At 36.5% G+C, this 23,209-nt stretch overlaps 1 protein-coding gene across 2 annotated transcripts in view; it reads right to left on the bottom strand.

The window, feature by feature from the left end:
* The window catches only part of LOC107658284 (diacylglycerol kinase beta-like), a 95,462-nt gene that overhangs the window by 18,901 nt on the left and 53,352 nt on the right, over positions 1-23,209 (bottom strand). For both annotated transcript variants that reach the window (XM_016446782.1, XM_016446784.1), the window contains 3 exons: positions 13,303-13,367; positions 3,771-3,861; positions 2,247-2,448 (listed from right to left, as the gene is read on the bottom strand). In XM_016446782.1, the coding sequence (XP_016302268.1) occupies positions 2,247-2,448; positions 3,771-3,861; positions 13,303-13,367 (358 nt within the window). The remainder of the gene's footprint in view (positions 1-2,246; positions 2,449-3,770; positions 3,862-13,302; positions 13,368-23,209) is intronic.

Genomic DNA, 23,209 nt, shown 5'->3' with positions numbered 1-23,209 from the left:
AACCAAATCAAGATATTAGAATGACTTCTGAAGGATCATGTGACACTGAAGACTGGAGTAATGGCTGCTGAAAAATCAGTTTTGCCATCACACCAATAAATTACATTTTAAAGTATATTAAAATATAAATTGTAATATTATTTCACAATATTACTGTTTTAACTTTATATTTTATCAAATAAATGCACTCTTGGCGAGCATAAGACTTCTTTAAAAACAATAATAATAATTATTATTATTACAGACTCCAAACCTCTAAATGGTAGTGCATGTTTTTAATTTTATTTTTTTAATATCACTACACTACACTATGAAACTAACTGCATTTTATCTAAGCGGTTTTCAGCCTTTACAGAACCAGTGTCATCAACATGGCTCAATCCAAGGACATACAATATATATATATATATATATATATATATATATATATAAGATTTTCTTAGAAAAACATTTTAATTAAAAAAAAAATTTTGCATGCTGATTAAAAACTTGAGTGCAGTTTAGAGCCAGAGACATACAGCCACTCTTGTAAATAACCAACTACCTTCACCTGGGATGTAAAGATTAAGAAATACGTGTGATTACATATTATAAGAAAATGATGACAGAATTTTCATTTCCTTTGGACAAAACACAGGCCCGGAGCTGCAGGCTGATTCACTGCCACCTGAAACAGCTGCTGTTGCTCTGACCTTGGGAGGTACAGTCACATCCGAGCTCTGATGTGTGACTGAGACAGCTGATGGTGACGCCAGGTCTCTAGAGGCTGGCGTCACAAGGGTGTTTGTGCTGACTTACCCTCCCTGAAGGACATTTAGTAGGATGGTGACACCAACCTCTAGTGTGGGATCTGGAAAAGCTGGTACTCTACTCTCAGTGAGGCGCTGACACAGATAGCGCTATCCCTAAATGACGATTAGCACTGCTAATTGCGCTTCACACTCTGGGAAACAAACGCAGGAAGTCCCAAAACACAGTGAGACTGAACATCAGTATAATGAGCAGCCAGAGAGGCTCCCGTTCATTAGCGATGGTTAAAAGCTTTCGGCTCCTCCACAGCAGCTGTGAGTCAGAGCTGCATATGAAACATCTCCACATGATGTGCTGATTTACCGAAGATGGGCAGTAATTTGAAATTTATTAGAAGTAGCAGGAAATTTTCAGAAAAGATTTCAGTCAATTTTATCATCAGCACTTAAATGTACTACAATGAAATGGACAGAAGCAAAAACTGTTTTTTTTTCTATTTCTGTTTATATATATATATACTGTATATATGTGTGTGTGTGTGTGTGTGTGCATACACTACCAGTCAAATTTTTGAACAGTAAAATTTTTAATGTTTTTTTAAAGAATTATTTTAATTTTATTATTTTACTGCAAAAGCAGTAATATTGTAAAATAATTTTATAAATATTTGTTTTATTTTTCAGCATCATTACTACAGTCTTCAGTGTCACATGATCCTTCAGAAATCATTCTAATATTCTGATTTGCTGCTCAAAAAACATTTATTATTATTATGTTGAAAACAGCAGAATGTTTTTTCAGGTTTCTTTGATGAATAGAAAGTTCAGAAGAACAGCATTTATCTGAAATAGAAATCTTTTGTAACATTATAAATGTCTTTATCATCACCTTTGATCAATTTAAAGCATCCTTGCTAAATATAAATTTCTATAATTTCTTTAATTTCTTCTTTTCTGAAGGATCATGTGACATTGAAGACTAGAGTAATGATGCTAAAAAAATCAGCTTTGAAATCACAGGAATAAATGACATTTTAAAATATATTCAAATAGAAAGCAGTTTAAATAGTAAAAATATTTCACAATATTACTGCTTTTGCTGTATTCAAATAAATGCAGGCTTGGTGAGCAGAAGAGAATTCTTTAAAAATCATTACTGTTCAAAAACTTTTGACTGGTAGTGTGTATATATATATATATATATATATATATATATATATATATACATATACACATGTGTATTTTATTCACATATCTTTATTTCTTATTATCTGTTGTTGTTGTCTCTGTTTACTGGAAGCTTCTGTCACCAGAACAAATTCCTTGTATGTGCAAACATACCTGGCAATAAAGCTCTTTCTGATTCTGATTCTTTCTGACTGTAAAAGGATGCTGCGATCATTTCTCTGCTATATTTAGAAACTTGTAGGTTGTAAGAACATTTCAGGAGCAACCCAGATCTTTTTCAGTCGTTTAATGTTCTAAAGTCTGACTCACCTTGCACACAAAACTTGAGCTCCTTGGCATCGGTGACAGTGCTGCCAGCCATTCTCTCTGGCACTTTCTTACTCATGCGATTGTAATTCAGTCTTTTCTTGGACTCGCCCCACAGGTTGGAGCCCCCGTGCATGCTGGGAATATTGAGCACAGCGATACCCTCCAGAGACGTGCTGCTGAGATCCAAAATGATACCATCACACTGGGACAGAAACAGAAAATCAAAAAATGTGGAACATTTCTTATACAGTATATACATTTATATTTATACACACACTTTTTTTCTTTTATGTTCACCATATTTTATTCTATTTTAACATTATAAATGTCTTTGTTGTCACTTTTGACCAATTTAATGCATCCTTGCTGAATAAAAGTATTAATATCTTTACAAAAAAATTAAACTTTACAGTTAAAATTAACTGACCCCAAAATATTGAACGGTAATGTATACTGTATAAAATAGAATGATAAAGCACTTAAAGCATTATAAACGGCATTCATGTGCTTAACTATTAGGAGTGGCACATCAATAGCAATCGCATTCCAGACACGAGAGATGTGAAACTAGTCTAAAAATGCCTGCGGGTGATCCAAAAATAGAAATGCTGTACAATATTGTATGATGTCAGAGACCACCCTGATTCAAACCAAGGGCGTCAGTAGTACAGTGGAAAAGTACACAAACTTCAAAAGACAAATGCTGACATGTTTATGATATAATGAGATTGATCCGAGTGAGATCCCACACAAGAGTGGGAGAAAGAAACTTCTTTTCCTAAAGCAAATTTCTCAGCTGATGTTGTTTTCATAGCTCTTCTAACTTCATAACCGTTGTGAAACATCAGCCTCTTCGGTCTGGATCAAAGTTAGTTTACTAAGCGGCAATTTTGTTAATGCGACCAATTTATTTATGAACTTTTTTTAATGCAAGTAATAGGCATTAAAGCACAGCTTTTATCTACTTGAGTGCGGAAAAATTTAATATTGTTGATGCTTTAATAATAACTATAAAATCAGTACTAATAAAATAAAAGCTCATAAATTTTGGCTCAAATCAAGCTAAAAAATTGTTCAAAAAGACGACTGCTTCTTTTAACTGAAAGGCGTTTTCACGTGTGGTTTGTCTTTGCCCCCTTATAATGTCTCTGCCTAGATTAAATATCAAGCACTTTAGTAAACAGTATTGTAGCAGTTAAAACAGAAATCCTCCTCATTATCATTGAAACTCATTGCATTCCTTATGTACATCTAACCACAGGCACAAACTGGCCAGTGTGAAACTTTGACATGCTGGGAACGCTGTCAACAGAGTTTGCTTTCAAACAGACGTTCTGACATGTTCCCTCAACACTGACTGCGTAAGAGCAGCCTGAGGTTTACTGTAGATACTGAAGCCAGCTTTGTTGAAGGAAGTATTCAGTGGACATACTCACCATATACACAGTTAAAAGACCGTGAATGTGGCTGTATATAATTACAACATTTGCTGTCAAGTAAAACGTGGCTCTGTCCTGAACTCACCTCCACCTCAATAGATTCGTTCAGCTTTTTACACGTGGCTGAGATGGTCTCTGTGGTGCCAAATTCAAAGTACCACAACTTGTTTTTCATCCTGAGGAGAGAGAACAAAAGTGATTAGTAGTTAAACTAAGAATTTTATACGATACATTTTTGGTTGTGATGTTATGAAAAAAACAATGAGGTTATGCATAAATAAGTAAACTTGATCTTTCGCGGTTCCGATAAATCAGTAATCTATGTGATGTATTAACCTGTATTAACTTTGTTGTACCAGTTGTACAGTTTTTGCTTATTTTAAGACAAACATGAATGCTAACATGGCAAAACATTGGCAAAACATTGGTGAGGTTCCTGTCATAAATAACACCTATGCGTCTGAATGTTTTAAGATGACCTCAGAGGAGCAACTGACAAATAAGAAATAATGTTCAACAGGATTTAAAATGCAACATCTCAAGCTCAGCCATAATGAGAGAAAAAAGAAAGAAAGATGACTGTGTGCAGCTGCTCTATCATTGGAACAACAAACAGGTTTGCGTTTACACACCCCAATGTTAATGCTGGCGTGAAAATAAATATTATGGGATGAACAGAGCCTTGGGCTGTCAACGGATTAAACAGACAACTGCTCTCAGATCTAACTTTGAACAAGAATCTCCCAAAAGTACCTCATTTGCAACAACACATAACATGGACTTCCAAAAAGTTTTTTTTTTTTTTAGTTTAGTAGCTGAATCCTGATTTACGGCATCAAATTTACAATTTAGTTTGCCAGGGAAAGCATACAGAACTCTTTGATGGTAAATCTACAATCAATTTACACTACACCAATCAAAAGTTTGGGGTCAGTAAGATTTATTTTTTTTTTTTTATAAATTACAAATTATTCAGCAAGGACATATTAAAGTGATCAAAAGTGTCTTTCCGACCCAAAACTCTTGACCAGTAGTGCATTGTTCCTTAAACAGGTCTGACTCAGTCACATTAATTTGAATGAAACAAAATGGTGTGCTTTAACACGAGTCAGTCTGTCTCTTCTTACCCATTACAATCTTTGCTTACTCTTGAGGAAATGGCTGGTTATAGTTTGGGCCAGTTCATTTTGTCACCCTCTGGCCTTGCCCTGGCCTTCTGAAAAATTGATACGCTACAAGGAAAGCCGAGGCAGACAGGTGTGAGAGGACATGAGTGACAGTGAACTTGGCCACAGCTTCCATGGAGAAACCAGAGCCACCATCGACAACCTGAGCGCAATCTGACATTAACATGGCCTGGGACACTGAGAGGAGCCAGCGGAGGACAGACGCTGCCAATATATCACACAAGGGTAGGACTAATCTATAATGAAGACCTTCTGCTTCAGCTCAGAGCTTAAAAAGAAAAAACTAAACAGATGACTTTATAACACCAGGACCCTATCAATTGGGTCCCTCTCTCTACTCTAAACGTGTTGCATTTTCACTTTGGTTATGAAACAGGACAATTTACACTCATCAAATGGTGACAACCAGTGACAAGGCCCTGCAAAGGGGTGTTCTGCTTATAATGACAACACTATTGTTTGGTTAATAGACAACACGCAATGGGGGCTTCTCCAGGCCCACAAGGGATGGACACAGAGCAACCATCAGTATCAACCATATAAAATATGTAATCCGCTGAGGGACAGGATACAAGTGAAGGCTGACATAAACTATTGATGGCAACTTGCTAACGAGTCTATACAATTTACGATTTTTTAAATATTTGACACATAAAATGAGTTAAATGCACTGTAAAAATTTTTTTGAAGTTGTAAATAAAGATTTTGGAGTAGATTTTACAAGAAAATACATTTCAGTTTTTCTACTTCAAAATTGTACGTTTAATTTGATGTGTTACTTGCTGTTTCCTTGTAATCGTTTGTGACATTTACCAGCCGTTTCTGAGTGGAAACTGTTTCTAGACCATCTTTTAATCAGTGTGCTCTGACACTTCATTTAAGTCAAACTATTCAAATGCAATATGAAAAAAAAAAAATTGTCAAAAGTCATCAGAATCCAGGTATAAAGCATGTTATAAAAGTTTTTTTTTCCAGGTTTTAAATACTAAAAAACAGTGTTGGGGAAGCAATGTTGATTTTCCTCCTTCAGTCAGAACAATATTTAATACCACAAAACACTGAGAGTTAAAACTATTAGCATTAAATAGCATTTGAACATAATTATTTAAAGCAAATATTATTTATAAGTAATATATGTATTACATTTCATATGTACTTATTATGTATGTATTAACATTTAATAAATATGTCATATTTAATATCAATTATTCAATATTTAATATATAAAATTAATTTAATATATACATTTATTATATATCACATATCATATAATTAGATCACGGGTTGGATGCAAAGGAAATTAATAAATTGCCAAAATGCATACTGTATCTCAAATGCATGAATGTAAATAATTCATATTTTAGACAGATAGACATTTTAGAGTAGTGTGTGTCAAACATTACCTTCATTTTCTCAGCTGTAATACAATTCATTAACGCCATACAATGTGACAAACATAGCAATGTAGAGTTTTGTTGTGATATACCACTACTTGTTTGAAAAATTCACTTGTTACTTGAAAAGCAACCCTGTTTTGAAAACAGATGAACCACTGTCACAAGTCCATAGCATTGCTGCCGTTCCTTTCAAACTTCATTCTGTCGTCCTCTCCCTCAGTTTATACTCCAGCAACTTGCTACCTTCATTCTGTCAAATTAAGGGATTATGAGCAGATTTGAGATCACAATTAGACCCACATTGCGATCTCAACGGGGTCAAGCTGCCTAACCTCATTAGCTAACCTCCATCTGAGTAAGCTCTGGAAAAAAAAACACAATTAGCACAATTAGCCACGGGTTTCTCTTTCCGTTCCACCCCCAGTTGAAGTTTGAAGTGGAGGAAAAAAAAAAAGTTCTGTTAGCAGCCTGTTAGAAAGATGTCTTCTGAGCTTTGCAATAGCATGGAGGAAGCAGCAAAGACTAAAAGCTTCCTGGTAAGAGCATCTTAAGGTTAGTGTTTTCTGTGCACAGCTAGGTCATCGGACAAAAGTGAGCATTCAAATAGCATCGAGATTTAAACTATTAAGCTAAAATCCTCTTGACTAGAGTTAATTATCTTGACTAGCACATAAAGATGTAGATGTTAAGGGTCAGCGAACCTTTAAATTTAACCAACACATTCCTGAAAAACAATCACAAACACACACCCTGCTGGTCATCGGCCCAGATAACCATCTCCCATAATCCCTTCAGAGACGGCTGACTTTTTGACCCGTGAGCTCTCTGCCCCGTATCACTGCACCAATCAGTCACTACGCAGCTCAGTCCTTATCCTGCTGATCGGGACTCTGATACAGCCTTTGACTGACAGCATAAATGGGAGTGATTTTAAGGACGCGGGTGCTGTAGAGGGAGGAGGGCATTTGGGGGTTAAAGATAAGATGCGATGATCCTCTTGTGATGGGAACAAGAGAAGAAAGACTGCAGTGTGAATATCCCCACTGGTAATACTGTCAGATGGATCAGTGTGACTCCTTTCCATCAGAACACTCTGAACTCAGAACAGACTTTTGCTGTTGCGTCTTTCAATCTTTCTTTGTTGAGTTGTCTCCAGAAAGCATTTTGTAAACACTAGCAACAACATTAAAAACAAAAACATTAATATTAATGGTATGATTCATTTAATAATAATTTATATTGTGATCATTTAATAATTCAGTATATCAGAGTGTTAATAATACAACTACTATAATAACAATACCATTTAAATAATTTTATTTTTATTTAAACACATTTTTGAATCTCTTATTATTCTATTTCTTGATTGACTATTCATTTCTGAAAAGCCTTTGTAAGAAATGTTGTAAAATGTTTTAGTAATAATAACAATATTTTTATATTAATTTGACACCATCCAATAAAGATGCTACAGTGCAATTTTTTTTTTAAATTTCAGGCATATTCTTTTTTTTATTAGTCAATTTGTTGATCACTTCTGATAAAATAAAATGGATAATAATAATAATTATCATTATTATTATTATTATTACTACTACTACAAATAATACTAATTATTATTGCAGCCATATTCTTTCTTAGTCAATATGTTGATCTGACTAATCACTTCACTAAAAGCATTTTACAATGCAGTAAAAATGTTTATAAAATAAATAATAATAATAATAATAATTTTTGAATTGCATTCTTTCTTATTAGTCAATTTGTTAATCCGACTAATCACATCTGAAAAGCACTTTGAGAACAAATTTGAAAACGTTTTATGATGTAAAATGGATAACAACAACAACAATATAATAATATTTTTTTTAACTGCAGCCATATTCTTTCTTATTAGTCAATTTGTTAAAATAAAATGAAATAAAATGGATAATAATAATAATAATAATAATAATTATTATTATTATAATTAGTGGTGTCAAATTAAAATTTTCAGCTAACTCTGTGACTCTAGGGTCCTCCTCCACAGTCTGCCTGCGACCTGCTCCACAGCAAGGGTGTGTGTGTGTGTGTGTGTGTGTGTGGGAAGGAGGGTCAGGGCAGGGGGTATGTTCTGTCGGGCTGCTCTATTGGCAGCAGCCAGAGACAGTGAGGAAGGGAAGCATTTATTTATTGCTCCCCACCATGGGCAAGGAGGAGCAGGGAACAACAGGTTCCAGAACACAGGCACACTGGGTTTCTGCTGAGTCCCGGCACACACACATATGTGCACGTGGTGGGATTTACGCACACGCACACCCACGCACACATACGGTCCTTGCACTAAAATACAAAATGAATTGGCCAACGCACACACACAGAGCACACAAACATCCTTACTCACATAGACATAACCTAGACATCTTCTTAGGGGTTATGAAACACATGCTCACATGCTGGGCAGACAGACGGCAGCTTGGGTCAGGACCATATTTGGCCTTTTCCTCTGTCGGTCACGTGATCGGAGGTGGTGTCGTAACCGTACATTTTCATCTCGTGACATTTATTACGTAAATCAACAAATTTAACCGGGAAGAAAAAGTGGATTGGAGGCTGGTGGGGATAAATTCACGAAAGAAGCCTTCTTTCTATTCATTCAATAATATCTTAATTTCTATCTGTCTACAGTATAACATAATGCAAGATTTACATCCAACTTTAAACCAATGACATTAAACTATCAAATTCTGTTATTAAGACATGATATATTTGAAAACTGACAGAGTATAATCATTAATAAAAATTTAAATTCTCTGCAAAAGTGTCTTTTAGCAAAATCACACACAACAGATTTACTATGTCGTATGAACTTGTAAAGTGTCTGCAAAGAACATGGCTGTAAAAGTGAAAACAAAAAAAGAAGATAAAAGATAACAACGTTTTACCGCAGGACAAATGAACAGCCATAGCAGACAAAGCACAAAGCGCAGCTGGTAATGGCATGTTTAATGTCATATTTGATTTTTATGGTGCAAATGACATGCTGCAGAGTAAAAAGGGACATCTAGCCGACCTCAACTAGCCCAACGCTTTTCACAGATCAATGTGAAAATACAGTAGTCTAACTGACTTGCCTGTCAGCCACTTGCATGTGGAGTTACACGCTGATGATCAATCAATGGCTATTTGAGGCAGAAATAAACGCGTTTTAATGCACTCCCCACCCCTTACTGACTGCAGCATACAAAGAGTTATCATAATGTAATTGTGAAGCATTCATTCAGACCAATCCAAATCTTTGTCATTATGAATAATTCAGCTGTGGTGTTTCACAAATTTTACCATAACAACAAGAGAGACTAGTAGATTTAATGGTGAGCACCAATGCCATATAAATGTGGAATATACAATATTATTATTTAGGGATATTATTTGTGAAAAAAATGTAACAACAGTTATTGTTACTACTTTAAACACATAATAAAACTACATTAGATCACCTTAAAAAAGATTACAGATTACATTATTTTTATCTGTATTTTTCTACTAATAGTGGTGGCGAGTACCAAATTACCAGATTCTTAATGTTCATTAATGTCATCAATGTTGAATGTTTATTTTCTTTTATTGTATATATATATTTTTATTTTTAGCACCAGAACCTTTCTTTTTCTGTTTGCATTTACAAAATTAAGCCAATAAAATACTTTGAAATTGGTCTTCAACAGAAAAAAAAAATGAAAGCAAATGAATAAAGTGTGGGAATTAAATCCACCATGATATTAGGAGAAACAAGACCCCTCATGTGCCTCCACTCTGTGTTCAGCCCTGCCTCTCATCTTCTTGCCATTGTATGCTTGAGCAACTGACAGTCCACAGAGCCGTCATTGTTATTTTAATCAAAAAGACAAAGGCATCTTAGAGGTCTTTTTTCTTTTCTATGGGGCAATTTGACACCTCTTAATCCAAAACTTCCTCTGGCTGCCCCGTTGGGAGGAGCGGACACAGAGGCGCAGGTCCATTGAGCATTCGTGGTCATTAGCACCTGGGCTGCGGGTTCCCTGTAGACCGACTGCTGATGCAGATCACTGAGCACCGAAGTGAAAGAAGTCACACATATCCCCTACCCACGTATCATATGTCACTGTGGGAATGCGTGTGGATGTTAACACATGCACACACATATAAACACACTTGAATGGAATTTGCATTTGATTTTAAACTGAATTTTTAATCAAGTGCATCATTATGCTGTTCTGAGTGCCTGTTAAAACTAAAAGCACTGTTTTCATGGGGGTGAAGTATAACAGGTGGACTGAAACATGTCACATAAACAGGTTCAATGAGGATAAATCATGCAACACCATGGCAACCATCATTTATGTACCATCTGGTGGCACGCTGCCTCCGAGAGTGCATTCTCAAATCCTAAAAACACTGAGCACAGCCCTCATTAGAAAGCCATAGATTGACAGATGCACTGGCTGGCTATTCTAAATTTGCAGAACAAAGCAAAGCAGATAAAGCATTTGGTTTGGCAGTGTTTTATATTGGGTGACTCGCTCTGGGATTAAACACTGAATGATTTAAATGGGCTGAGGACATAATTCCATTTATTCTTATTTTGGACTCTCTGTCCGTCAGTCATTTAAATATAAATTGCAAATGAGCCACATTTGACTGAAACTGGCAACGAAGAAGTCTAGAAACCCCTCATTGTGGAGAAACCACAGGATGTTTGGCATCACATTGCAACACTTTGAATGTGCTGTGGAAATCTAGGTGCATGAATTATGAACGACTGAAACATTAACTAGTTAATTCAGCCAGGCAGGATCCATAATTCAGATTGTGTATGAGTCATTAGGGACTTATTTTCAAAAGTCATTAAAAAAGCTGTGCTGTCATGACAGGTTCTCACTCTAATATAGAAAACTGTGTGATGGTGGGCGTCATCCATCTTTATATAATCCCAGCATCCAGCATTTTTACAGCAGAGCTCTGTATACAGGACACATTCTCTGTCGCATCATAAATATGAGCTCAGTACATGTCACTGCCACTCAAACAATTCTCGTGGAACAGTTTTACAGATTCTGTTAATGAAAAGACACTAGAAAATGCCTAACATGAATTTAAAGAGCTAATAATCACTTTATGTATTATACTAACGGCATTATACAACAGTTAGTTCTGGTCTTTTAATCTAATTGGCACTCCAAGAGTGAGCACAGGGACTCTTTACTGTTTGTTTCAACTGAAAGCTTGCCTGCAAAGCTTTCAGCAAACAGCAGGGATACACTAATATTAAAGTTCTGGCTGATATTTTTAAGAAAGATATTTATGATGTTATTTTCATGTTATGGCTGATAACATATTGACGTATATAGATAACTTTAAAAAGGTACATACATACTTTGATTAAAAATACAGTAACAGTATGATAACAAATTAAAATAACATTTTTAATTTAATTCTATTTAAATATATTTTCAAAAGCAATTTATTCCTGTGATGGTAAAGCTGAATTTTCAGCATCATTACTCCAGTCTTCAGTATCTAATAATTATTTTAAAAACTCATTCTAATATGCTGATTTGCTGCTCAAGAGACATTTCTTATTACTGCCAATGTGATATATGCATTGCAAGCATTCTTAAATGAATCTAAAGTTCAAATGTATGTATTATGTATTTGTATTAATTATGTATTAAGTTATCAGTGGAACACTGTTGTCCAATCACATCAGATTATGCAACCAATAAATAAATCTCAATATTTCTGCTGCCTTATTGAGTTGAATGGCAACCTAAAATGCCTGGAGTCTTACTGAGCAAGACCAATGACGCTTAACAAAAAGCCCCATTCTTCGTGGCCAAGGGCTACACGGGCTTTTAACAGCGTTTCTCAATAGAGGCATCAACCAAGAGAGAACAGACAACAGTAGAACGGACTTGAAAGAGATCCACATCAAAGGGAGCTCAGAACGGCTACTGTAAAGTGCACCAGGGGCTCTGAGGGACTGTTCCTTAAGATAAAACATCATCTTTTATGGAGCTGTTAGAGTCGAACCAAAGTGCTGTTCTAGGGTCAGTTTTAGCAGTTACCCTTTTATTGCTGGAAGACTGATGGAGGCTTATTGTGAACTACAATTATCTTTGAGCAATGATGATTTCACTGCTATCCTTTCTCATGCTGAATTGCCTTGCTAACGTCATCCTGATTCATTCTACCTGCTCAACTCAAGCATTTCTCTCTCCTCCTACTTCAAATGATCCAATTGAGTGGAGATAATAGTAGAGGGTCCAAATTAGACTGTATCATTTCTACTTTACCACTCTAAATGGCCTTCTCTAAAGGATACATGACAGACCGGTTTATTTTCCATCACTGAAGCAGAGACGCATTGCATAACATTTCATTAAGAAACTCCATTCAAACTGACTCTACTCAAGCTAGCAAAGAAACTGAAACCGTCAGCCAGTCGCCAATGTGCTAGAACTGACACAGACACAGGCAGCTTGAAGAGACGAATAACACAGAACAGTGATTCATCAGGGTTTGTTTTTTTGTGCTTAAAAAGAAGTCTCTTTTTTGAAGGTCAAATTATAAAACTTCTATTTGAAATGATTTTGATCTCTGGACACCAAATTGATAGAGAAAAGGCTTGAGTTTATATTCATGCCAAGTGTAAAAAGTGTGTTTAGACAAAGTCAAAGATGTTCAAATATGAAAAGAGTGGCAATCTGCGTCTGACGCAGTAAAGTGAAACCTCACTTGAAAAGTCCAAAATGTTGGTTAAATGAGTTTTTTGCTGTGGGCGGGGCCATGCGGCATGACTCAGCAGAAATAGAAAACAATGTAGCTTCGCTCATCGGTTACCATGACTGGTTTGAACAGAAACTAGGTTTTGGTAAAGGTTTTAGTGACTTCTCAGATGTCACAGCATAACGTCCTTTCTTATCATTTGTGTCATTCATCTGCACCATTTTTATAGAAATTTCCATTTTGCTTCTCTCCATATGCTCATTTACAAACATGCATGTTTTCTTACCTGCTGTTAAACTTCTCTGGATGTTTCTCCCTCATCAAGTGGAAGCGATGTGCTATGGATGCATCCTGAATAGGGACACAGAAAACAGGAAACACAGGTTAACTACCTCTCTTTGCTTAACATATAAAAGTGTTTTAAGTCTCTGGCTAATGAGCTGCAGACAGTGTTGTCGGATGGCTGAAGGAGCCACATCCTAAATCAAGTGTTCAGGGCTGAGATGAAACACAACCCCTGGACCATACAGGACAGCAATAAAGCTGCTCAGACATGACCCAGATAATGTGGCACAGCCATCCTAGATAACAATGATCAATATTGAACCCTCTATGGTATGGTGACACATTTATTTTAATTTTATTTATTTTCCTAAAAATTTAAATCAGAAAAACTACAACAAAAGTGCAATGTTGGAATTAAAAGCACTTTTTATGTTCACCCTCACAGGAAACACACATGCTGGGGTGCTCCTTAAATTTAGATCATTTTTTTCTACATCTGGATTTTTTTCTGCTTATTTGATGGGCTAAATCAATGTTTTTTTTGTTCACAAATCGATTTTTAAATGTGTTTCCAAGAAAAGCACACACACACAGACACGTCTGTTCAGCTATCCTTGTGGGGACTCTCCATAGGCATAATGGTTTTTATACTGTACAGACCGTATATTCTATTGCCCTACACCTAAACCTACCCCTCACAGGAAACTTTCTGCATTTTTACTTTCTCAAAAAAACTCATTCTGTATGATTTATAAGCTTTTGTACCCATGGGGACCTCAATTTAGGTCCCCACCGTGACACGAGTCCCCATGAGTCTGTGTGTATCCAGGTTTAAGTCCCCACCAGAATATATAAACCTGTACACACACACACACACACACACACACACACACACACCCTCCCTAACAGTGAGCTCTGCTTTTAAGAATAATTGTGAAGGATAAATGGTGCAATTTGAGTGCACAAGGATTCCAAATGTATATACACTATTATTCAAAAGTTTTGGGTCAGTATTTTATTTTTATTTATTTTTTAACTAGTACTTTTATTGAGCAAGGATGACAAACAAATCAAAAGTGAAACTTTTACATTGTTACAAAAAATAAGTATTTCACATAAACGCTGTTCTTTTGAACTTTCGAATCCTGCAAAAATGTATCAAGGTTTCCACAAAAACATTAAGCAGCACAACTGTTTTCAACATTGATAATAATAAGAAATGTTTCTTGAGCACCAAATCGCCATATTAGAATGATTTCTGAAGGATCATGTGACACTGAAGACTGGAGTAATGATGCTGGAAACTCAACTTTGCCTCATAGGAATTAATTGCATTTTAAAATATATGCAAATAGAAAACAGTCATTTTAAATCGTAATAATTTTTTCACAATATTACTGTTTTTACTGTATTTGTGATCAAAAACATGCAGCCTTGGTGAGCAGAAGACGTCTTTCACAAACATTAAAACAACTTGCTGACCTCAAACTTTTGGACAGCAGTGTATGTATCAACTAAAGAAGGAAACTGAATTAAAAAATGTAATTAGAGTTGTCGAATCTTAATCATAAAATGTATTTCTATTTTTATGTCTTTAATATTCTATTTTGTCAAAATATGTCACAAAAATAGATGAATCATGCACACCGAAAGCCTGCAAATCAAATTTTAATATGGATTTTAAAACATATCAGTCAAGTGACCTTCATCAAGTATTGTTTATCAGGCATCTAGAAAGAAACATTTTCCATCATTAGAACATAATACCTTAGAGTGTTAAAGTGGAAACCTTACAGCTTGGCTCATTGAGTTCACAGACTGATGATTTCAAATTGGTGCTTGAGAGGTGATTTTCTCTCCGGTGCAGTAAAAATAGCCATCCCTAGAAAACGAGAGCTGCTCAGGTATTAACAGGCCCCTGTTTCACATCATGAGCATAGTTGCCAAGTCTGTGTATTATACGCGACTTTGGGCTTCTTTTTTTGTAAAGTTGCGTGAAAAAATCCCGGGTCGCGTTTTTTTGGGCTTATTTAAAAAAAAAAGGTTGCTTGTTAGGGAAATCTGACAAGCAACTTCATTTCTTTATTTATGTTCGCCGTATTCTCCAATGCATTGGTTGACACTCTGTCTGCTCACAGTTAATAGCCAACCAGTGCAATAATATATAAGTGCTGCAGCGTAAATTGCCAAATGTTCCGCCCCCTCCCTGAATATGCGTTGCATCTGCTGCCTACTTATACTCACGCTGTGATCAGCAGCAGCTGGATGCAATAATCGCATGCCAATGTGCATTGGCTTGTTTAGTTTACACTCGAAGTGGATTGGTCCCTCTAAGCGAGATCCCAATTTCGTCGGTCAGCCGACGTGACGTCTCCGTTCCCTCCTTCAGGGAACGAGGGTTACATACGTAACCGAGACGTTTTTGCTTTTCAGATAAAAGAGTGGTTTCAGTTTAATATGTTGCAGGTTCATTTATTGGTAATAAATAACTGATAATAAATAATATTGATGATAATAAATCATCAAAAAAAAAATATTGGGTTTGTTTTGGGCTTGTTTTTTAAGCTGCGGTTGCTTATTTATCTTGTGAGAGTTGGCAACAGTGATCATGAGCTCATGTGCTATGGGGGAGGGCTCTGCTTGTCAGCTCAGTTGCTGTGGCCTGAGGGGAAGATGATCGTGCAGATAGGCCTGCTGGACAAAGTACACAATTCTGGAAATACGGCCACAGCACTAGAGTTGCCTGATGAAAAAAGAAAAAAAAAAATAGAGTGAAGCTGGATGAATAAGTGATGGTATCAGCAAGAAAGAGGCTTTCCAGGAATGCCAGAAGAGGATGGGGGTGGGGGGAATGAAAGAAGATGACGCTGAAGACCAGAAAAATGAACAGTCAGACAAAGACAAGTGACAAGAAAGCTTTACAACAATAGTGTGCACTTCATCAGACCCATCCGCGAACAAAAAAATTCCAGGGATTTTCTGCTACAACTCTAGACATATTCCTGGAAGCAAATACTTCTGTCAGATGAAAATAAAGGTTGATGGTTATTCAACTGCCTTGAACAAGTACAGAAAAAAGAAGTATCCCTCAATGCTCATCACCTACAAGAGCTGCCTGCACAGGAGTATTTATTTATAAATTTTTACATTAGCATGAAAATAATGTGGGGAAATGAGATAATTTTAAATCAATGACCTTATTCATTTGATTAATTCCAAGGGTAAATGTTTTAAATATTATAGGCAAATAAACTATAAATAATTAAAAAAAATAATAATGTTAATAATAATGCTGTGGTTCAAAACTAAACTGAAAATAGGGTTAGGGTTATAATAGCCTAATACAAATACAATAAAATACAATGTTGTTATCATCAACTAAAGTGACAAAAACTATTTTAAATAATATCTGTATTCATTGAAATAAAGCTTAAATAAAATTACATATAAATATAATATATAAAAAAAATGAACTAAACAAAAATTTGAAGTACTAAAATTACTAAAACTATTTTGAAATATTTTTAATAAACAAAAGCTAACAGTTTATCTATTTATTTACAATTAATTTGATTTATTTAGTTAAACAAATTAAAAAACAACTGAAAATATAAAAATAAAAGAAAATTCTAAATGTTTATAAAATTGTTAAAAAATAGTATATAAATGATACTAAAATAACACTGAAATATAATAAATATACCAGAGCCGATTTAGCAAGTTAGCGTAATGGGAGCATAATGAAGTCCAATCACTTAATAGCAAATGTCTCTTTAACAAGCCACACAGATTGCGGTATCATTCGGTAGCACAAAGTAGTGCAGGACAAGTTATGCATCAAAGATCATTATTAGCATTTTGTTCAAATCTTTAACCCTTGCCTTAGCTACCACTGATAAAGCACTGCCATAATAGAAAAAAAATGTAGTTCTAAATACTTTGCTTAGTAAAATGACCACATTGGTTACTTCAAGACCATTATCCTGTCAACTTAAACGATATGAAGGAGGACCTAATGGCAGCTGAGAGCATAAGTGATCAAACAGTGGGTTACAAGCACCAGAGGTTGTTTGCTCATGCAGCACCAACTCAGAGCGGAACCCACTCTCAGCGAAGCAGCCTTGATTAAAATCAAAGCAACAGTGCGCAAACAGAAAAGCTAATTGATGAATCAGGTCTGCAACTGTAACGGATTATTTCTATATTTACACATGTAAAAGGCAGAAGAGCTCAAAGCCACCACATCCTTCACTAGGCCCGAGCCTGAATACGTTCACACACATGTAACACCTGTCTCAGAGTTTCGCTGTGTAATATAATGATGGATCTCCGCACTCTGCAGTGCTCACCGTGTCACAGACTCAGACAGGGAGGAAGTGTGCGAGTGTGAGATTCTCAGGGTTTGATAGCTGCTGGCACGCCAATCAAGCCACGAGCGAACGATGCTACGTTAGCACCTGCGCTGGCTTCCTGCCCGTGCTTGCAGGTGCTGCAGGGCTCACATGGGAGAGGGTACAGGAAGTGTGGGGATTGGGGAGGCTACATGGACTTGTATCCCTCATATCCAATCCAATGCTATAATGCTGATATTTAAACATTTTCTATTGCCTGCTGAGGTCTATGCATGTCTGGTATTAGTGAAGTCAGTCAAAACATCACAGAATAGACAATGTCTATGTGACATTTTTTTTCGATTCTCAGAAAGCCCATGCAGGTGTTCCACAAACTGGCATGTGTGATACTGGAGGAGAAGAGAATGCACTGTACCTCAGTCACAATGACACAGAACGGACACTGCACGACACTTCACTTTAAAAAGCAATACAACTAATGAATGCCAGGAAGCTGTCCTCAAAAAGCAAGGCTTCTATCCAATGATGCTTTTATTTCCTTTTGTGGTCCGAGGCATTAGGACCTCATTAATTCCTCATTTTAAACTATAACAAACAACAAACAAATATTAAATGGATAGCTCAACCTGACTCGTCTTCATGTTGTTTCAAACCTGTATGACTTACTTTATTTTGTGGAACACACACATACACAGAAAGATATTTAAAAAAAATTATATTTTGACTGTTTTTGTCCATACAGTGAAAGTCAGTGGGGTCCAAAACAACATTTGATCCCATTGACTTTCATTGTATGGATCAGTGTTGTTGTTAACTGACTATTAAAAATGGTTTGTTAAGTGAAATAAAGCTGTAATAAAATAAAATGATAAACGTTAAATTAAAAACTTAAACTTACATAAACTAAACGAAAATGAGAAATGTTGCCTTGGCAACTAGCTGAAATATAATAAGTTAAAGTACACTTACTAAAATTACTAAAACTAATACTGGAATAACACATCACTTTAAGATTAAAAAATGTATACATCATTGATAGACAGCTGGAATATTCCTGTATACAATGCATCATATTCTGAATAAACTCAGACATGAACATACTTTTCCTACTATTCTCTGTTGGAAATACTAGAGACGCTTGTTCTCGCAGTGCATTTTAATTTTATCAACTCATTAATTTTCATTCATGTCCATACAACAGCACCCAAGAGTCATGAAGCTCTTACTAATGTAGGCCATAATGTTTGGTCCTCATTCAAAAACGTTTTTTTCCCCCTCTCCAATAGCTTGACATATCAGACAGAATAACCTTAGTTTGGGCATGAACAGATATAAATGAATGTCAAAACAGCCCTCATAGACAAAGCTCTTGTTCAGTTTCACAGTTTCCCATCTTGTATGTTTTCAAAAGGTTTAGCAGCCCAGATACAAAAATCCTCTGGGGTGTTACGTTATGATTCATCCCAAAACTGTGCACTATGGGAGGACAGGGACACCATGTCCTCCACTAAGACATATCCTGTCCCTATGGAATGGAACTGCGGACTTAACTGTTCTTGGCATTCCCCCATCCGCTATCTGAACGCGCTAAAGGTTGTGTATCATCTCGGAGTTTGTATCATATACAGTTTAGACGACTTCTGCACATCAGTGGGCGAAGTTCAACAATTAATTCAGTCCAAAAACAGATATTGCCCTCCTGGGACAGTATCTATTGTTGGGGTGAAGAGGTGAAGGGTATTAAGCGAGGTGATATTCAGGTCACCGTGATTGGTGTGTCCACACCGGGTTATTGTAGCACTGTACTGAGTCAGTGCCCATCTGTGCACCTGTCAGCACGGCCGCGAGCAGGTGCATGTGGGACTTATGGTGAGACTGGGAGTGTGTTTGTGTTAAAGTCCGCATAAGTGTGGGAGTGAATCATGTGAATACTGTACAAATGCATCTCTAGAGTGCATGTGTGAGGTGAATGGAGAGGTGGGTCCTGTTTTCCTTCTATCTTTAAGACTGGCCAGGTGTCACTCAGCAGCACGACCATTCATTATGGTGGTAACCTGGTCCAATTCTGGCAGCCAAACACTTCCTGTCACTGATACTTCCCCTGACCTTCAGTCTGTGCCAGTATTATACCCCTCCAAACACACACACATGCAACACGCACAAACACACACACACATATACAGACTGACAGGCTCTAAAATAAACTCTTATCACATAGATAAGGTTGAAAGGTTGAATAAATCAAACAGTTGTTCGATTAGCTACCTATTGAACCGTCATGAGCACAGCTATATTACAATATGACAGAATAGACCCCTTTCACATTTCTGAAGTTCTCAGAAGCAGTAGTTTGACAACATTTCTACAGTTTTTCACACCATAAATCTAATAAGTGAGTGTTTGCAATACAACGGCTGAGTGAGTGATAGCACATTTAACTTTTCTGACACACACACACACACACACACACACACACACACACACACAGGCTCTAAAATAAACACTTATCACATAGATAAGGTTGAAAGATTGAATAAATCAAACGGTTGTTTGTTTAGCTACCTATTGAACCGGCATGAGCACAGTCATATTACAATATGACAGAATAGACCCTTTTCACAGTTCTGAGGTTCTCAGAAGCAGAAGTTTGACAAATTTTCCATAGTTATTAACACCATAAATCTAGCAAGTGAGAGTGTTTGTAATATAACGGCTGGGTGAGTGACACCACATTTGACATCTTTCTCTCTTCTGACCAACTCGGGCAAATGGGAACACAAAAATGATATTTATTGTATTTATCATTCAACATTACAGAAGTTTATCCGACTAAACTGAAAACTAAACGAAAACTAGAACAAATATACTTTTTGCGCTCCCACTTACCGCAAAAAAAAAAAAAAATCCAAAATAGCATTTCTAAAAACAGATTATGTTGTTCAGAGGAGAGAAAGATGTCAAATTTGCGGTCACTCCCTCAGCCGGTGTATTAGAAATACTCACTTACTAGATTAGATTTACAGGGTTAATAACTGTGGAAATGCATCATCACAGTCTGTGAAAAGAGTCCATTGAAACACAAAGGAAATATTCTCAAATGTAATCTTAATTAGTAGAGAGACTATTTAAAAATGAGTGGGACAGCATGTCTTTAAACTAAGCAACTAGTACTGCTGTTCCAGGACAGAACTGACTGTGTCACTGGAGATGAAGGTGTGCATGATACCACACCGGTGAGAACATGATGGCAGCGGGGCAGTTCTCCAAGCACCATCACCACGGGGAGGTTGAGAGGCTCACACAGATAAGTTGTTGATGTCAAGAGAGGTGGTTTGATTTCAACTCCCAGGCCTGGAGACGTACATGGAGAGATGTCTTAAATGGTAGCTGACGAGGTGTGTTTGCTGTCCTTAATTCCTCTTGAGGATTCTTTCTAGGGGGAATTGGATCACATAGCAGGATTGCAACGCCATGCTAAGATGTCTCAGAAATCAGATTCTCATGGATGTGAAGCACTGCCCTCCCCTACCAACTGGTACTGTTTGGAGTTAAGGTTCATGTAAAGAAGTCTATAATTCCCGGAGAAAGCATTTTCAATCATGTCAATAATAGCTGCTCAACTAGTGCACATTTTCCTAAAATATTTGTACATTTGCAACTTGGGACAGATTTGTGCTTTTCAGCATTAGCATTTGATTAGTCAACAAACAGCACCACTGCAATCAATAATGCATTTATTTGGTAGATTATTTTGATTTATTCAATTTGTTCCCTATAATCAATCCCCATGACCTTGACATTGTTAGCAACAAGCTCTACTAGTTGAGCTATTTTTCAGTCCCACTTCCACAAGATTTAGTCCCGCTCCTGCCCGCAACTGCCACGTTTTGCCCCACTCCCACCCACAAAAGCCCAGAGAAAGAGGTCTATGCAGATTTTTAGTTCCGGTCCGCTTTGGATATCAAGTGCCAGACTTCTGTGTGTTGTATGTTAGCACCTTATTGCATTTGTTGCTGCAGGCAAAATAAATGTTTTCCATCGCTGATGCATACTGTATAATAAAAAACACTGAGAATATCCATCCATGGTCCTGTAAATCTTTTTTTTTTCCACAATAGATGAATAATGTGAGTAACATTCTATACCTTAAAACATAAAATAAATTTGAGTGACTTCTATTTTACTGTTAGATATTTATATAAAAGATAATTATGTCCAATGTGTGATTTTTTTCTCCTGCTTTCCTTGCACATCAGCATCTTCCCTCCAGCATCCCCACTCGGGAATTCAGCTTGTGTAGGGGAATATCCTTCAAAGTTGATGCTTAAAAAAACCACACAAAGCAAACATGACGTAATCCATGCAACCCCAGCTGATGAATCAATTCTAAAGCAAAACTTTAAGTATGTGTTAGAAAAATACTCATATTTTAAAATGTTTAAACTATAAACAATTGCTTCCAGGATACTGTCAAATGTAGGCTGATGAGTTCACATTTGACGTAAACACCAGCACACTGTGAAGTGTGACGTAATGTACAGTTATGTCACGTATAGTTATGCGAAATCACAGAGGATTGTCACTTCATTGTGACAATGAGCTTACATAATGTCCATGTACACTCTTAAAAATAAAGGTGCTTCAAAAGGTTCTTCAAGCGATGCCATAGAAGAACCATTTTTGGTTCCACAAAGAACCATTCAGTCAAAGGTTCTTTAAAGAACCATCTCTTGCTTACCTTTTTATAATCGGAAGAACGTTCTTTCACCACAAAGAACCATTTGTGAAACAGAAAGGTTCTTCAGATGTTAAAAGTTCTTTATAGAACCATTTAGACAAAAAGGTTCTTCTATGGCATCGTGAAGCACCTTTATTTTTAAGAGTGTAGCGTGATTTTTGAAACATCAATTTTGAGGGTTCCATCCATTATCCATTAGCATTATATTGACTCAAAGAGTTGATTTTTCTAAAAATCTGTTTGTGTTCCACAGAAGAAAGTAAGTCATATAGATCTGGAACAGCATCTAAATAAACGATGAAAGAATTTTAATTTTTCTTGGACTACCCCTTATATTAGTTAAGCTAAAGAGAAAAAGAGCTCTCTGAATGTCACAAATATTGAAATGCATAACCTTGGTGATACCGGCCTGAAAACCACAAACGCCATGGCAACCTCTATGGAGAGTGACTGGAAAATGTTGAAGGCTGAAACAGCATTACTAATGATTACGTCAGTGCATGAGTCACGGCACTGCTTTACTCAGGTGTCAGTGGCACCCAATGTGGAGCCATCTGTCCTGTCCTCCTGGACTCGCAGCACCCTGTCCCTGTGCTCCAGTGCCATGCCACACTGCACCACACACCACAGTATCGTGATTTCAGACATCGAAGGCCCCCGACAATACTGCCTGCATCCTCAGAACAGTCCATCAAACTGAATTCCAACCAACTGCAACCATCAAAGCTTGCAATATTAGGTACTGCACTGCTATCATTCATTCATGAACAGTCAGTTATGAATTGACAGTGCTTCATATCTGAAAGAGTTTAAAGCAG

Source organism: Sinocyclocheilus anshuiensis, unplaced genomic scaffold (genome assembly GCF_001515605.1).
Source record: "Sinocyclocheilus anshuiensis isolate Anshui unplaced genomic scaffold, SAMN03320099.WGS_v1.1 scaffold263, whole genome shotgun sequence".
NCBI classification, from domain to species: Eukaryota; Metazoa; Chordata; class Actinopteri; order Cypriniformes; family Cyprinidae; genus Sinocyclocheilus; species Sinocyclocheilus anshuiensis.
The sequence above is the reverse complement of the archived record's forward strand: the minus strand, read 5'-3'. Positions and strand labels throughout refer to the sequence as shown.